The sequence below is a fragment of the Sparus aurata genome, chromosome 19 (genome assembly GCF_900880675.1).
Source record: "Sparus aurata chromosome 19, fSpaAur1.1, whole genome shotgun sequence".
Taxonomy (NCBI): Eukaryota; Metazoa; Chordata; class Actinopteri; order Spariformes; family Sparidae; genus Sparus; species Sparus aurata.
Window position 1 is genome coordinate 14,958,741 of NC_044205.1, and position 18,764 is coordinate 14,977,504.

General features: G+C 40.7%; 1 protein-coding gene across 5 annotated transcripts in view; it reads right to left on the bottom strand.

Annotated features, from left to right (window-relative positions):
* Positions 1-18,764, bottom strand: part of mllt10 (MLLT10 histone lysine methyltransferase DOT1L cofactor) — a 45,753-nt gene that overhangs the window by 7,363 nt on the left and 19,626 nt on the right. For all 5 annotated transcript variants that reach the window (XM_030398057.1, XM_030398055.1, XM_030398054.1 and 2 more), the window contains 6 exons: positions 17,774-17,869; positions 17,177-17,513; positions 16,165-16,383; positions 14,620-15,120; positions 7,583-7,743; positions 3,573-3,690 (listed from right to left, as the gene is read on the bottom strand). In XM_030398057.1, coding sequence (XP_030253917.1) covers positions 3,573-3,690; positions 7,583-7,743; positions 14,620-15,120; positions 16,165-16,383; positions 17,177-17,513; positions 17,774-17,869 — 1,432 coding nt within the window. The remainder of the gene's footprint in view (positions 1-3,572; positions 3,691-7,582; positions 7,744-14,619; positions 15,121-16,164; positions 16,384-17,176; positions 17,514-17,773; positions 17,870-18,764) is intronic.

An 18,764-nucleotide genomic window follows, 5' to 3' on the forward strand; every position in this document is an offset into this window, starting at 1 on the left:
ACTGTTGACAGGAAGGATTATCATATGCTCTATATCTGTGACTGGTTTTGACACAACTCTAACACTCCCAAATCCCAATATCAATTTGTTATTTGACAAATGTGTGTATTTGGATTGCTTTTATTGCAGGATTTTTTCCCTACAATTATAAGGTTTGAGCACAGCAACTGAGCTGTATTGGGCCAAATGAATGGAAAATCAAGTGGAGAGCTTCGAAACTAACTAATGGCTTTTTCCAGAGTTAATGGTTGTAGTTAGTCCCCACTGGATGTCTTTAACAAGTTTGAACATTAAGACTTTTCTGGTTTTTCCAATATTTTTTCAAAATGAATGTGAAATCCTTCCAAACTGCTCACCAAATTCCTGCATCTAAGTCTTCCACAAACCTAGGAAAAACACTGTACTGGAGTTTCTGCTCGGGTCTGATTGTCCCTAATGGCATGATGTAGGATATCGTACTGAATTTGTTCTGGATGGCAACCAAAAAGCAACAGTCCAAGAACCCATTTAAGTCCAATTAAGTCCAATCATTTTAAACAGTTGAATTGATTCCCGGTTAAACAGTTTAAAATTTCCTTGAGTGTACAAGGTTTTCCAAGGTCTACGTATTATTTTTGTAGCTATTTTCAGTCTGTTTGGGAATCTCAAAGCCTAAATACGAGGGCTAGTGTTCTGAATTCCTGAAACAACCAAGTCTTAAAAGCAGAGAGCAAAGTAGGGAGAAGCACATTTCTGCAGTTCTCTCTGAATAGTTTTTTTTTTTAAACTGAGAAATTGGTAGCTGAAGTAATCACAGTGAAACATCCTTGTTTCTGACTTTTTCCGAACTCGTGTTTTTGTAAAATTAAATTCACAACTGGATAATAATATAATATGTGATTTTAGTAGCAAATACATAACACACATATGCATGCCGGCCATTTTCACAATTGTTTATAAAATGAAGACAAATGAAGAAAAAAAAGAGAGAATCCACAGTGACATCTTCAAATTATTTTTTCTGTCCCACCAACAGTCCAAACACAAAAAACTCTTCATTAACTATAATCCCTGATAAAGAAAAGCAACAAATCCTTACATTTAAGAAGCCTCGACTTAAATGGTTAATCAATTATCATTATAGTCTGCAGGTAATTTTCTTTCGATTAATCAATTTATCATAGCAGAAATAATTCATGTGACTTGTGAGTACTGTATTTTAGTCAATCAATCAATCAATATATATATATATATATATTTTTTTTTACACACACACAGCAGTGTTTTCTGTGGGATCGTAAAACAATGAGAAAGTGAAGCCAGTGTTAACCAAACTAAAGGGTTAACTTTACTGCCACCCAGCCCCTGAACAGGCTTACAGTACATGATTTTCACCTTCACACTGAAACACAGTGCAGTTCTTCTGAGATGTATCCACTATGAACAGCTCAGTTTGGGGTGAGAAAAAGCAGACTTGGTGGCAAAACAACACAAAAAGCTTTCGAATGTATCTGCTGCACTGCGGACACACTGTAATACTTATGGATCTGCAACTTCCAAAACTTTGTCTTTCTTTCTCTGGATCTCTTTCACACGAGCCTTCATTCAAACTGCATGTGCGTCTCTCTCTCCCTCTCTCCCTCCACCTTCTGTGAGAGTCTCTACTTCCTCCCTCTGGGCCCCTGGCCAGACGCTTCTTTTCATTTTCCTCAGTAAGAGTAATGAATCACACATGCACACACATGCAAACGCACACTTTTGCATTTACACACTCACACAAACTCCCCTCTACTTAAGACAGTCAATCCCAGCTTTTACCCCCACGAGGTCACCACTCCAGTCCGTCGCTCGCCTTCTTTTTCAAGTCCCTGTTTCTCTTGTAACCCTTTCCGTCCTGGCACCTCCCTCTAGACACTCAAAAGCAAAGAGACGCGGCTGCCAAAGTAAACAGCCTACATGCATACAAACACATGCACACCTTGCATGTTTGTGCTCACACGACCCTTACGAGTTCACAAACACGGCGCTGCGCCTGTGCAGCTGTACATGACTGTGTCGGTCAGGACATATCACAATGGATTCATGACAGTCATTTAAATTACTGGAGTGAGATTTAATGATTGACTGGTTGACTGATCGATTAGAAAAAAAAACAGCAATTATTTTGATAATCTATTTATCATTTCAGTCCATTTTTAGGCAGAAATGCCCAAAAGTTCTCTGCTCTGATTCTTAACTAATTTCTTTAAAAACAGTGAACTAAAAAATGTTTCCCTTTGGATTGTGAGTTGCTTAATTGACTGATCTGAAAAAGTGATGTAGAGCACCAATGATAACTTGTCAACTGTTAAATAATTGGCAACTGTTCTGACAACTGATTAACTGGTTTGACTTTTTTTAAAGAAATTTGAGAAATCAATTAAATAAATAATCAAAATTTAAACTGAATATCATCGACATCTGAGGGCGTCTTCTTGTGCGGATTGACATTTTTCCCCTATATAGAACAATTAATCAATTAATTGAGAAAATGTTCTGTGGATTAATTGACATGATCATTGTTATTTACAGCCCTGCACTGATGATGGTTTTGATAAATTATTCTACAATGACTTAAAAGAATAAATTAAAATAAAAAGCAGACACTCCTCTGATCTCCGAAGCTGGAATCAATAAATGTGTGACATTTGTCCTAAATGTCCTATCAAGCAATTGATTGGTATTGGTAAATTTCTCATACACATCTAAAATTCTACTTTAATAAATACAATAAGTAATTTACTGACTAAATATAATATTTTTATGATAAGGTAAAAAGAAAACGATGCCACTATGGTGTGACAATTTGTTTCTAAAGCCACAAAACAAAGCTCGCTTGTGTGACACACAGAACCTGCCTAGTCTCGCGCACACACACACGCGCACGCAGCCCTGTGGCCCCCTGTCATTCAGCCTGATTAGTGAGTTGACCTGCAGGTCAGGGTGGATCTGGCTCTGATGACTGCTGACCGGCAGCAGGAACTACCTACCTTCCTCCTCCACCTCCTCCTCGCTCTTAACTCTCTCCTCTCCTTTCTTTTCTCTTGCTTCTCTCCGCTCTGCTCAACCATATGTCTTCTATCAGGAAGTGTCTGCTCTGATTACTAAAGCCGCATCTTACTCCTTCATCAGCTCTTCTGCGCTGGGCGGACGACAAACCACCTCTTCCTTGCTGCTGGAGCTCCCTGAAGGCAGCTACTCTGCTCCTCCATCACACAACCCAGCTTGTTCTTTTATACCGACGACAGCTTAGAGGAGAGTTCCATGTTTTACATGTAAATGATGTGTGTGTGAACTAATGTGTTGTATTTGTTTGTGTGTGTATGTGTGTGTGTATGTGTGTGTGAGAGAGAGAGAAGGGGAGGGGGCGATCGTGGTATGTAACTTGAGCTGTGAAGGAGGAGCTTGAAAATATCACGAGTGCTGACCCTTGACCTCTTTGTGGGACTGAGGGGGCGTGACCTATCCATTATCTCCCTCTCTTTCTTTCGAACACACACACACACACACACACACACACACACACTTTTGTCACAATAGGTATGCTGTCATACCTGCTGGTGAGGCCTCAGACTGGGCGATGAGGGCCGCCATGGCCGAGTTGGGGTTCAGCCTGTTACCGAACATGTGGGAGGGAGCGAGGTTGAAGACGGACCCCGGCAGACCGCTCGCCTGCAGACAGAGAAGAATAAGCCACAAGATGTTTAACAGTGATGGAAATCTTAGTTCACTATTAATTAGCTGATATTATAGAAAAAGAGAGGAAACAAGGAGCGAGAAAGAAGTGCTTCAACAATGCAGTTATGTGTTACGTGTCTGAACGGCTTTCCTATCAGGAGGTTTTTAAATTGTGGGAACAATGAGCACCGAAGAGCATCTGTAAAATGGTGTTTTTAAAAGAACACCACAAGCCTAACAAAAAGATTTTTCAGGGCAACAATAAATGCTGATTTTCATGAATAATTATTTCAATGATTTATATTCATTATATATTTATCTGATAATTATTACCTTGGTTCATAAATTTAGAGCTAATTGTATAAAATATCAGACAATGTTGAAAAATGCTGATTGCAATTTTCCAGAGCCCGGTGAAAAAAATAAGTGGATTGACGTTGTCACAAATAGGGCAATTTGTTTTTATTTACTTAATTACACTTTAGAGTATGAAACCAGTAATTTTGATTCTAGGTCTATTGTTTAAGCACGATATGTTTCTAAAAACAAAAAAGAACAATGTTAAAGCAACATCATCTATGTATTAGAGGGAATTTTAGTTACTGAGCTGTTTCACAAATCACAGATGTTTCTTTGGTGTGGATTTAACAAATCAGCTGCAACAGTTCACATTTCTTGTATTATTTTGTTTGACATGTAATTACACATCTAATGAGCCCAAAGCTGCGAACTAATCTGATCATTCTGGTTTGAGAATTTCTGCCATGTCACAGAAACATCTATGTGTTATCTCATTGCGGTAGATATATGATGAATTTACAGCTCATAATTCTGTCACACACACACACAACAAACACACGGGGCTCAGAGAGCCTCGACACCACGACAGTGCGCTGACATGCTGACAAAGTGTTTCTGATGCATAGAGTTTAATCCAATTAAGGCATTTCCCAAATAAGGAACGAGGAGTGACGGGTGGGGTGGGGTTAGAAGGAGGAGACCAAGGGTGGAGAATCAGGAGGGGAATCAGGTCTATCTAAAAGGACAAAATGGCTGCCTGGAAAAGCTACAACCAAAGCATGTGAGCATGCAGAAACTTATTAAAGTTTCAGGTCAAGCTGAAAAGCACAAGAAGATATCCCTTTTAAAAATGACCGCAGAAAAAGTTCTAACTTGTTGTTGAAACCCAATTTTATAAACACCTGATGGGTTTATGTGTTAAGTGTTAAGAATGGTGTTAAGAATGGTGTGACTGGCAGTAAAACATAGAAGGCTGAAAACTTCAATAACTGGAACCCGAAAACAATAAAAAAACCAAAAAAAAATAAAAAACAAAACAAAGCTTCAGTGTGCACATGCTTTGCCCGCTTTTCTTTCTTATAAACTGCTTGTAAAGTACTTATTTTTCCTGAAATTTAGGGTGCACCCTAAAGAAAACCACAGAAAGTCAAACTCTCATGTTACAATTTCATGGTGGTTTGTCTAAAATAACTAAATCTGGGAAAAAACCTGGAAATTCTCACCACTGCTAAATGATAAATTTGCAGAAAGAACCTGTACCCTCTGTCTAATTTTCCCCCCTCACTGAAATGACTTCAGATTTCTTCCTAGACCTCCCCCCTCCCCTTCCTCCTCCTCCTCCTACCCTCAGTGCCATAATCCTGCCCCCTTTCCCATCAACATTCATTTTTCATTTTCATTCATTTTTCATTCAAAGTCTCTCTCGCACTCCCTTTCTCTGTCCTGGGCTGATAGCCAATAACAGTAGGCCGGGAGTCTGCTAGCGGACTGAAAATAGCAAATGGTCTCTGTCACTCACTCACTCACACACTCACACACTCACACACACTCTGAGGGAAGCCTGTTGTTGGCGTCCTTCTATAGTTGCGTAATTTCTACAGCTTCCATTCGGAGTGTGTGTGTGTCCCAGATGCCCAGAGCAATGCAAACCAACACACATTTTTTTTTTACAATCTGGAGTGACTGAAGGAAATTAAGGGGAAAAAAACATTTATTTCTCTATCAAAGTCTTCCTCACTCTGGTTTTCCGCTGCTCTCTTTCCGTCTATTTTCCTCACACACACACACACATACACACACACCAAACTCATCTATACATGCTGCAAACAGGCGTGATATCCTGCGCTTCCCTGGGCCTCCCGTCCTCTATAATATGTGCTGAACAGAGAGGAGGGGGCAAGATGAAGGCCAGGCCAGTAAACCCCCCCCCCCCCCCCCCCCCCCACACACACACACACATACAATCACATACACACACACAGGCCTGATCCTTCCCTCCCATCTATCCCTCCATCCCTACTGTGGTGCTTGTCAGATGTCATTACATCACAGGACAACGGAGGGAGAAAAAGAGAAATGGATGGGGACAGAGAGAAGGAAGGTCGAGGGTGAGAGAAAGTGTGTGTGTGTGTGTGCGTGTGTGTGGGTGTGTGTGTGTGTGTGTGTGTGTGTGAGTGAGAAAAAAAAAACAGAAAGAGAGGTGGTAAGTGGACACGGGAGAAAAATGGGAGTTGGGTGGACAGCGACAGAACGCGGTCTTTGGGGAGGTTTTGAAAAGACGGACAGACACTGGGGTCAGTGATTGAAGATGAGTTTTTATTTCTATTTTTAGGGGGAGATTGGAGGGAAGTGATTACTGGAGGGGGGCTAAGCTGATCGAATCAGAGTCAATGCCTTCAGTTTTGAATATAAGCATATATAAGCCAATGGATCACACCAAAAACTATTACACTTTGAGGAAAAGCATAAAAATTGTACTTCTATGTCTGTAAATCACCATAATTCATTTTGATCTGGGTAAACCTGCTAAACTGTTGCCTCAACATCTGAGGGGTGAATCAGAATATGTTGGAAGTGGTATAAAAACTCTTTAAAGGATTTCACGCACATAAAAAAAATCTTAAATAATTCCAAGAAAGGAGAAAGAGATTTTCTGTTTCTCCACATCAAAAAGTGCACCACGTGATTTTAGAATAGAAAATCAAGGTCAGAGATAGTGTCCCACCGATACCGAGAATAGGGAGTAAAAGAATCAATACAATGCCAAATATCCACACATTTTATATAAGTATTCCTCAAACGTGGTTAGCAAACACAGGTACCAGAGGATGGATAATTTAAACTTTCACTATAGTCAAATGATATATAAATTACCCCAAACATATTTTTTCTTTACAAAAAAAATTATATAGTTTTCATATCTGACAACGATACGTTGGGAATTTCTTTCTTCTATACTGGATACTGAATTTCAACTTTTTTCTGTAGCATGTAACATGATGGTTTACAATATTTCCCTGTGTGTTATCTTTCTGGTCACATAAACACATTTCTGCATATTTACATTAATAATCAAACGGCACTTTCATAGTATAAGACAGACCATACTCACTAAGGTCAATATATTTTGAAGAAGCCTGGATTCAATGAAATATTCTGTGACAAAAATTAACAAGACTTATTTTTACGCCCTGAATAAAGCAGAAAGACCCTCTACAGGTGTATAAAATCAGCTATAAAATCTCTGAGCTGAGAAAACAAAACCCACACAAGGTCAGAACACACATTTCACACATAATTAACATGCTTTGGATTAATAATAGTGCCGAGAGATTTGGTGCGGAAGACGTTTAATTAGCGTGCTTTGGTTTATTTGTGTTCCCACAGTTCAGCTACACTTCAGCTCAAACATGCAAGAGATGTGGGTGAATAGACAGATGTGGAGGGAGGCTGAATGAAGAGGGAGGGTGTGTGTGTGTGTGTGTGTGTGTGTGGGTTTGTAGAAGAAAGAAAGAGATTGAGTGTGTTTAATGAGCATGCATTGTCATGTATGTGAGAGCAAAGGGGGTTGCGTGTGTGGACTCACATGTGTGGAGGCTGTGCTGGTTAGTGGTGCCGTGGCGGTGAACGGGGAGGGAGGGGCTAGCGAAGGCGTGGGCTGCTGTTGCTGGGACAACTCGGAGCTGGCCCCGCCCACGGCGACGGCTCCTGTCCCAGACGATGACCCATCTGCGCCAGAGAAAACACCTGTAGAGAAATCAGAGATGAAAGAGGTTAACCGTGTTATCTTCAACTAAAACTACGTTTAAATCATCTAGAAAAACTGCCACAGAGACCATAATTGTTACAATATGAAAAGCACAAATGCAAATAGATAAAATATATCATGGCTGAGTTTCAATTATCTGTTGCAGGTTCAGGGTCCTGTTATTGTGCATAGTGGCTCACTGTCACGGTTTACAGGGACACTTGAATAAAAAATAGTCATTGTAAATGTGATCAGTAACACCTGAGCTTTTCCTACTATGACAAGTCATTGACATAGACTCCATTTATTCCCTTTAATATTCCACTATTTTTCCGACTATAACCATATTCAGAATTTGATTAAGGTTGTGTAAACAGCATGTTTCATTTGGATATTCTGAATTAGGACAAAAGTAGCATTTTCTGATAAAGACGTGCAGATATTATTCGGGTTGTAGCAGCAGTCTTTGGACATGTATACAGCGATTGGGAATATCTCATGCTATGCGATGAATAGCCAGCAGTCTGCAAGTCTGGGGTAAGGTAGCATGCACAAAAGAAAAGCGCACATCTCTGGTTCAGAATGGGAAACACATATGCTATGAAACTTTACTAAAGATATCAACAAGTTTTCATTCGTTCACCTGCTTTCTCAAAAATGTGGCTGAACGAATGAAAGACTAAGTTTATCCTCTTAAATCAGAGTATGCATGGCTCCATGAAATCAAGACTATAAGGGGAATATACAATGTAAAGAGGAGTAAAAAACAGAATATTTGGTGCCTGTAAATGCAGTCACAGTAGCAGCTAAGGAGGTAATGTTTTCAGCTGTGTCAGTTTGTTTGTTTTTGTCAAATGGTTCATTGGTTTGTCAGCAGGATTAAACAAAAAATACAAAACAGTTTCTCAAAAACTTGGATGGATGATGGGTTTTAGGCCAAGAACAGACCCCCATTTACTTTTGGCATAGATCCAGATGAAGAGACAGACACGGGAAATTATGTTCACTTCCTTTGACATTGCGAGATGGGATATTTTCCAATACTTTTGTTAATTTCTCAGGGAATATTGCACTTCATGAAAAAACCCAGGGTCGTTAAGGTGGCTGGAGTACCATTTGATGCGAATCCAACTAAAAAAAATCAAGATCAGGCGGATTCAAATATATTTTGATATTGAATTAGGCTTGATTGAATTAAAGGGGACTATTGGGATTGAGGTATGCACTCTACTAGGCGCCATTCCATTTCTTCAAATCTTTGGGATTCTTGCCATGGATCCCGATGTTTGGTACATGAATTACTTTGCTAATTGTTAGAAGCATCTGATGAAGTTTTGAGCAATATTCTTATCATAAAAATTAGAATTTGACACATTTTAACTGAATAATCAAAACATGTCATTTAAAAATTGTACTATTTTTTTTTACTACTTTCTTAATTATCTCTGTATTTTTTTAAAAGACTTTTCACAATGAAATAACAAAAAATGAATGTTAATAACTGGAGAAACAGACATATTGCTTCAACATTAGAGCATGAATCATTTACGGAGATAATGGAACAGCTAAATTTAAGTTTTAATCAAGGCACAGATGTGTTGACTTAATCAATTTAATGCATGATTTATAAAACCAACAAATGCAACGCATGATTAGTTCAGCTGGCCTGTTTGAGTGTCCAGTCGGATGACGTGTGTTAGTAGTTATAATTTTCTTCATTATACTTAATTCATGTTCAAATGTTCAAAAACACTGGGCTGATGACACAAATCATTAGCATAAAGCTTTTACAAATTGGGACAGATGACAAAGAGGAAAATCAATTGGCATGTTTTCTGCCTTTCACATGTATTATTTGTGCTCTTTGTATCAATTCAGACAAAACAGATGATTTTATACAACTTATTCCAAAAAATCATGAATATTATATTTAAAATATATTCTGGTTGTAAATCACCTACGCAAACTTATTGCTTCATTTTCACACACCCATACGCATGCTTCATTCTCTTATCTCTTTGCTCTCCATCTCCCCCCTTTCCCTCCCCTCACACACCCCTGCGCTCGCCCACTAACCAGGGATAAGCCCTGCCCCTGCCCCCCTTTGACCCCAGCAGTGGAGGTGGGGGTGGTGGTGGAGGGCCCCTCAGCCCCACAAAAGCCTGAATGGCTCAGGGCAGCACACATTCACTGGGGGAACAAGAGATCTTTGTGCCAGGAGGGGAGGGGTGGAGCGAGAGAGAGGGGAGCAAGAGAGATCCGAACACTACATGGGCCTACATACTATTTATAACGCTTTGTAATATGCACCAGAAAAATTGATACCCAAAGCAGGGCTGCCGTGACTCAGGGGGCACGAGCTCCTGCAAGATTTTTTAGCAGCTGGATTAGAGGCCAAACCAACAGTTTATCAGAGTTTAGCTCACGCCATCGATGAAAGGAGGGGAAACACAATGAGAGGCTGCAAAAACAGAGGCAGCGACAGGGAAAAATACAGGTTCATCTGAACTCTTTTTGACTTTATGGTGTTACAATGCACAGGTCACTTAATACCTCGCTAAACTGACTGCTATTTATGAATCACAGCCTATGTGTGCTGTATTATTAGAAGAGTAATTGCATTAAAAAAAGAATTCATAATTCATGGATATTTCAAAATAAGACAACCAAACTACACTGCAAAATCTAATCATGCAGGAAATGACAGCTGAATTTAAAACATTAACATCCATAAACTAAAGTGTAAATCGGTTAAAACTTTTTAAATCTAAGGATTAATTGCATTATATTTTCATCACTCATTTGTTTTAAATATTATAATTTTTTTGTAAAAAAAAAAAAAAAGTCTTGCTCTAGATGAGGTGAATATCAGGTTTAAGTGAAAAGCAGGATTACATGCTCAGTTAAAAAGCAATCTATAAAAAAACATTTCTCTAAATGAGTTTAATTGCATATGCTTTTACTCAGACAAACTTTTTCTCTATAAAAAGATTGTTATTTGATTACTGCTTTTGACAGAAATTAAAACATCCCATAGGGTAACAAAAGACCAATAACATTTCTTCTAACACACAAGCCTTAGCTTGTAAAATTTATACTGTATCTGTGTGATCAATAACGTTAAGCCCCTGAAGCACAACTGCCTCCAATCGGCCAACCTTCCTGTTCCTTTTTTCCCTTCCTGCTCAGTACGTCTGTAAGCCTCAAAAATATCCACCTTGATTAGTTCAAGCTGGTATTATCTCCATAGGAAATCTATGTTGTCTGTTTGGGGAGGGTTAAGTCCGATCTAAAAACCAAGCGGACGGCATCATACTCTGTTATTTAACAGCTGAATCAGAGTTTTCACTTAGAACTTGCTCCAAATTCTGTTTTAAGAGGAAATTTACATCAAAGTTGCAGGCTGATGCCAGGGCCCTACAGCTTGTCTTTTACTTTTTAAGCTGCACAGACAGTCAGTTAATCATGGATTAAAATAGGAATGTGGAAACATCGAACACCATCAAGGCAACGGAAAGACATTCTGAGAAGTTTCTACCAGCAAAGACAAACAGAAATACATTCAAACATGACCACAGCATGTAGAGGGAGCAGAGCCACATCGAGGGCAGGCAATGTAACTGTGCGAGTATGTGTGTGTATGTGTGTGTGTGTGTGTGTGTGTGTGTGTGTGTGTGTATGTGTGTGTGGCTGTATATGTGTATCCTTGTCTTTATGCATGTATCACAAAATGTATGTAAGTTTAGCATAGACTGATGACGCCACATCAGTTGCAGAATCAACGACAGCTTGTGCAGACAATGAAATTCACAAGTGTCTGCAATTATGCACAGTTAGACGGTAAATGGATACAAAACACATTTAGGCTTCAAATTGAGGGGTGATTGAACTAGTGCAATGCCAACTGAAAATATTATTTTTTTTGTTTTACCTTTTATGTTTTTGGCACAGTTTACTGATTAGGACATGAAAGAGCTGTCACTTTGAAAATGTTCATCTCCAATTTTCAGATGTGTTGTTTGTTAGAGAGTTTCTGCATCGTGTGTGTGTAGTTTTTCTACAGTGTGTTTAGCAAGCTTTGCTCTGGATGAATGCCCTGCTCTCCAAAAATATTTCAATCTTCACCCACCACACTTGTTAAAAGCACAGATTAAAAATGAACAGCAAAAACATTACAATATTAAGCTAAAAAATAGACTTTTATAAAATTGTGATTTTGATGGTTTTGTTTATGAATATCCAAATAATTTCTGCTTATGCGGAAAAGCATTTCACTGGCACAAACACACACAAACTTTAAATAGTAAAGAAGTGATGAAGAAATTTCAAACGCAGGTTTCCATGTTTCCAACAAGCTTATTTTGGTATTTAAATGAAGTCTGTTCAGTAAACATCTCCCTGCTTTTCACAACTACCCTTTACGTGTCCTGCAGCGAGACCAAGCTGCTGATAATTATGTCTTCACTGGGGTAAGAAACAAAAACTACAGCCACAGAAATCTTCAAAAAACATGACCATAACATCATATAAATAAGCAAATCAATACATGAAACAACAGCAATCAGCATCTTAAGATATCCTGTCTCTTTTTTAAATTCTTTTATACACACCCACCAGCATGAATAAATTCATGTCCACCAAACCTCCCCCACCGCGCTCTACCAGCTCGCCCGTCCTATCGGTGACCCCCCTGCCGTCAAACATTAACCTAGCCAAAATCTAACCCCCCGCCTCTCCCCACACATATCAGGCTAACTATCTATCCATCAGCACGGTGGAGTCAGCAGACAGGATGGGGGGGGGGAGAGATCCTCCCCATTACTGCCCTGCATTAACCCTCAGCTAAATATTTACAGTAGGAAGACGAACACATGATCCTCAGACACACACACGCAGTCATATAATGCAAATGCACACAGCCATACACCACCGGTTTGTTTCCCCTATCTGCTTTCACCAGCTGCGGTCAGAAATGCTACCACTGCTGTAGGGAAAAGCACAAACATCAAAAATATCACAAACAAAATTATCCACGACCAATACTGCAGAAAGAAATTCTATTCTGGAGGCAAACGGCACCGGTCCTCAGGTTTGACTCACCAGCTAATGCTCAAAGCTACGCAAATATTAAACAGCCACTAAACACACTGTTGAAGGCATGACTGCATATCAATATGTATGATAGACAGAATGTGTATAACAATTAAAAATAAACCTGCAGTGACGCAAAATTACATTACTTTAAAAGGATATTTCCCTCAGTCACATAAAATTGTTATTAACACGATATACGTGAGGGAAATTTCAGTCAATTCACAATTAACCTCACTGAACTGTGACAATGAATTATAAAAATAAATTCATAAGCTGGACTATAACATAATTTACTCTCTGCGCCTGAATGCCCATCGAGCATTTGATGAATTGAGAATCTGTGTATTGTTACATTCATACTAAGCAAATGCAAAATTTTTATACTTTAAGAACTATACTGCTACTGTATGAGTAAAAACAAGATGGATCTAATGTACTCTATGGACATTCCAATCAATGTGACCCTGGGCTATAAGTCTTAATATTCATAACAATAGACTAAGAAGGTTAAAGGCAAACATAACAAGATAATGAACCACTTTGGAAAGAGTAGTGCAAAAGGAAAAACATACTGTGTGTAACTATTTCAAAATTAGCAAAGCCTGATCAATATACTGATAAACTGATAATGGTGTATGTTGTCTGATATGCGCCAGAGGTCATTCATAATAAGTTTGCCATTTCAATGCAATAATACCATTTAAGACAATAAAGTTGTTTAAAATATAAAATATCCTGCCTAAATTAAGAACATATCTTTGATAGCCACATTTGAGGGATCAGTGTTTAGGTTTATATTCTAAGAATATATATTTACATACAAGAAATTTGGCCTACATATCGATATATTTTACTCACAAATATCAGTGTCAGCACCAGCTGGGCTCTAAACAGTAGACTCAGTAACAGATAAGAACCATACGGGCCTCTCGTGCAAAAGCCTGATTAAAAATGTTATTAGAGAACAGAAACAAATTGGTGATCAGTGTTGGACCAGGTGATCCTTACGATTACTGATGGACATTATCCTGATTAGAGCATTTATTTTCTTAATTTACATTTACACTTGTTAACACACCGTCGACTGCATAAAGCATCAACAGGTGAGAGGAGGATTCGAGGGGTTGAGCAGGTAAGAGAGAGCAGCTGAGAGGCAGCAGAGAGAAACAAAAGGGTGGCCATTCTGGAAGGAAGGGGAGATGTGGGATGTGTGGGCTGCACTGACGGAGCCATTTCCATCAGCAGAGGGGAAACTCCAAAGCATAAAGACAGTTGCCAAGCAACAGAACACGATAAAAAAAAAAGAAGAGAAAAACATACAGACCACTTCCACGTGTGTGTGAACAAATAACACACAGACCCGGCTCTCTGACATACACACACATGCACACAAGGAGTCAATCACAAAGGTGTGTCAAAGCCCTGCTATTTGTGACTGGTACTGTTAATATGCTGCTGCACCAAGGCGCAAGCATTTTCTGTTTCATTGATGAGTATTTGGTGGTGAATTGCACATCAGGAGGTGGATCACAACTGGGACATAATCTGCTAAAAAATCTTGAAATAAACCAGCCTGTTGCCTTTTTTTTTTTTTTTAGCTCCAAACTATTTTTAATTATTTCTGGCTTTTAGCCACAGCAAAACTGTGAAGATAATTTCCAAAATCCAAGATGTGAGAGAGTTTTTCTTTTGTGTGCTCTTTTGTATCCAAGTGTTTAAAAACTGTCACTATTGTAAAACATTTTTGTGTTTGGTGTGTTCACTGGCTGTGTCCCCCTCACCTGGCCCAGTGGTTGTGGAGCCGCTGTTGCTTTGCAGACTCCCATTCCTGAGGAGTGACGGGGACTTTTGAATCCCACTGCTGACACCCATGACCCCAAGCCCCCTCTCTCCTCCTCCTCCTCCGCCCCCCCCAACTCCCACTCCTAATCCACTGCTGGAGACTAAGCCCGGCCGGCCTGAGAGTGTCGAGGATGAGGAGGAGGAGGACGGGGAGGCGGTGGAGGAGGTGTTGGCCACGGAGGAGGCGGGTAGAGTCAGGGAAGGAGCTGGCTCTGAAGGCTTCACGTCCGTGGTGAAGCAAGGTCCAAATCTGTTTCGCCAGTTGCCCTTCTTTTTCTTCTTCACTCCATCATCCCCTACTCCTCCTCCTGCTGCTGCGGCGGCTCCGATCCCTGGCCCTGAGCTGGAGGGCTGGGGCCGTTTGTAGCCAGCGGACCCACCGAGGCTTGTCGTCTCGCTGGCTGTGAGACTGTGGGAATTCTCATACAGCTTCCCGCCCACTGAAATGATAAGAAAGCAGAACTGAATATTTAAGCATAAAGCTTGCAGTCTCTTGATGTTTTGTTGTGGTTTGGTGGGCTGAGATCATCAAAGAATCTACTTTAACAGGAAAGAACTTCCTGTTTCATCAGTTCTCTTGTAAATCAGGGCTGCGATTAGTTCAGATTAATCAATCGGCTGGTTACTAACTCATTTAATCTATTAGTTGTTTGATCTAATGTCAGAGACTTTGGGAAAGTCCCATCACAGTTTCCAAGAACAAAGGTTGACTTAATTAAATAGCTTGTTTTATCTCACCATCAGTCCAAAACCCAAACACAGTCTGTTCACTATCATAAAAAACATGCAATTAACATTTTAGAAAGTGAAACCAGGTAATAATTGCCAAAAATGAACAAAATGAGTGCTACTGGATGGATTTCAACCTTATAAAAATGGTAATTACCAATTCTGTAAAACTGTGAAAACATCAACCTATATAGTGTCATTACATTATTATCACCACATAATTCTTATCAGGTTACCATATGGTTACCAAAATTCTATTGTTATTACTAAATTACTAAATATGTTATCAATCTTTGTTTTTGGCCCTTCATTACAATTGTATTACCGAAATATACCCAACATTAATACCAGGCTGGTACCTTATATTACTTTGCTTACCTGCCTTGTTTCAACATTTGTAAGTGTGACACCACTGGACTTTTTCAAAAAGAGGCGCTGGAACAATTTCCTGCCATGTTTGTGGCGACCAAAAGAGATATGTTAAGCCAAAACATGATCTTTTCCTAACCCTTACAAAGTGGTTTTTGTGCTTAAACCTAACCACACCACACAGTGTTGTCATATGATAATGAAAGCTAAAAATGAAAGCTAAAAAAAACATACAGTTGCAGCAAAAATCAATGTAGAAACTTGCTTTGCCAACATTTATTAGGGCTATTGGATTGGCTTTTAACTCAGCTGTAATGTTTAGTGGTGCCAAAATGATACATTATTAAAGAACTAAGTTAATGATGTTGTAAATTAACGTTTGGTACCTGCAGAAGCTGTAGTGGCGGACATCAGAGAACCAAAGAGTGTCGTTGTTCCCTCTGAAGCTCCACCTTCTGAGCTCGGCTTCACAAGGCAGCTGCTGAAAGATGGCGGGGAGGAGAAGCTAGTCCCACCCCCGGGACGCAACGATGAATCTGAGAAGCTTAGGAAGTCGGAGGAGGAAGGAGCAGAGGGCGTCTTGCTGGCACTGGTCAACAGGAGGCCTGGAGGAATGAAAGACAGGTGGAAAATAGAGAGGATGAGGTGGACAAAAGAGAGAAGTGGAGATAAAATGGAACGGCATGTGAGATGAAGAAGCAGCAGAGAAACAGACATTACAGCTGCAAAAGTTTCCAAATTACTCTCCCTTCCATCATCATGGGAGCAGCAGACACAAGATAACCAAAATAAGCATTTTATCTGCTTTCCCGCTGTCTATCTGCAGTACAGTCAGCCCTACCTCATCATGTAGTCCTCCCATTAAAAGACCAACTGCCTTGAAAGCACACAAATGGACGGATGCACTTAAAACATACACACACATTTGTCTAATAGACACACACAAACACACACCTGACAAGGGCTTCAAGGTCCCGATAGTACAAAACACAGGAGCTCAGTGTGAGCACCGACTCCTTTCAGGTCCTGACCTCCCCACATGTTCTTTCTTTCTGTGTATGCGCTTGTGTTTCTTTTCCCAGACTGGGCCCCCGATTACAGGAGCCAGAGGCCAGTCGAGACGAAACACCGTTATCATGGCCACACACTAAAGTCTGGTGTCTGGCCAAGATCCAGAAAATGACACAGCACACAAACACACACACACACGCATAAATACATGAATCACACTCTTATTTGAGTTTTAATAACTTATGTGTTATTGCAAATGTGCTGCATTTGCAGATTTTCAGATAGCGGAACACCAGGTGATTTGTTATTTCATTTTTTCTAACTGCATGGTTAATTCCCAGCTTTGGGAAAATTAACATACAGGACCATTTGCAGATATCAATTCACCTTGGTGGAAAGGCCCAGTGGAAACTGAGGCAGACGTGGAGGAGGTTGCCATGGTGACCACGGCGGAGGGGAGGGGTTTCCCTGAGGAGGTGAGAGACTTGCGGCCGCCCCTCTGTCCCACTGCGTGACTGCCGCTGCTGTTCTTCTTGTTCTTCGCCTCGGACGTCACCTTCCCAGCGTCTGCAGCCAAGCTGTCTTTGGAGCTGCCGCTGGAGAGTGCGGACGACACTTCTTGAAAGTTGGCAGTGGTGAAACGGGCCGTGCCGTCGTCCATCCGCTTCTGCGAGGGCGCCGGCAGAGAGTTGACGCCTCCCCCTGAGCTGCTGCTGTTGAAGGTCTGGAGGAGGAAGGTGAAACAGGAGGAAGTGCAATGAAAAATTATGGTTGAACGGAAAGGGAGGACGCAACGGAACAGGGAGGACCAAAATTGGGAGAAAGATCCATGGAAGATCAGGATGTGTGAGGGATAAAGAGGAAGAGCAATGAAGGTTAATAGAAGAAAAGAAAAAGTGAACCAAACGCCCCTGCTGTAATATTTAACCAGCCTGGCCCCAATTAACAAACACAAAGGAGTGAGGAGTAGAGGAGTGACCTAACCTTGTCTGGGACCATGATGTTTGGTAGGACGAGGGAGGGCGACATGTCCATCGTCTTCTTGTGTTTCGGTTTGTGTCTGTCCCGCTCCTTGTGTTTCTGAAGTGGAGAAGAGAAGAAAAGAAAAAGGAGAAACAGATGGGTGAAGCTGCTTAAGATATGATACAGGGAGTAGAGAAATAAAGACAGACACAAAGAGAAAATCAGACCTTCTCCAACCATTATTTTAGGGCATTTTAGAAACATTAGGAAAAAACTCTGAATGTGGAGACCACCGCAAGTGTTCTGTGGAAGATTAAAGCCAAAGAGATGGCAAAAAATAAAACAAACTAAAGGAGTTATTAGGATATGGGCACAGAACAGCGAGTATGTGTGTGGCTGACGGAAAGAGAGAGCATTGCATTTCAAAGGCTCGGTCTGAGATGAAAGCCTGGAGATCCACAAACACAAAGAGAGTGACGGAGGACAGATTTTAAAAAAAGGGGGGGGGGGGAATCAGCAAGCTACAGTTTAAGGGAGAGTGTATATAAATGCCTCGCGCCGAAGCCCACAAGGTCTCGTCTTTTCATCCAATCATATCCTGCTTCTTGGACGATCACAGCTCAATTTACACCCTTGCTATCGCACGTGCTGCCACCCTCCTCTCGCACCCCTGATGTGGCGACGGGGTGCCAGCGCATTTACACCTCGCACGCACGCCCCGCACCCTGACACCTCTCTGCAGACAGGTGCACGTACGCTCGCACACTTTAACGTGGACACCCACCCACATACCCGCGTGCACACACGCACACACACACACCCACGCACACAAACCCACACTCTCTGAGGAGCATTGGAAATATGCAGCGATCCTGAGAGACGACATGGGACTCGACATGCTTGTAATGTTCAGTGTCATGACAACTCTGAAACACACGTACCTGCCCCTCCCCCTTCATCTTCCCCACCAGGGTCTCGTTGAGGAGAGGCTGGTGACAGTTTAACCAGACTT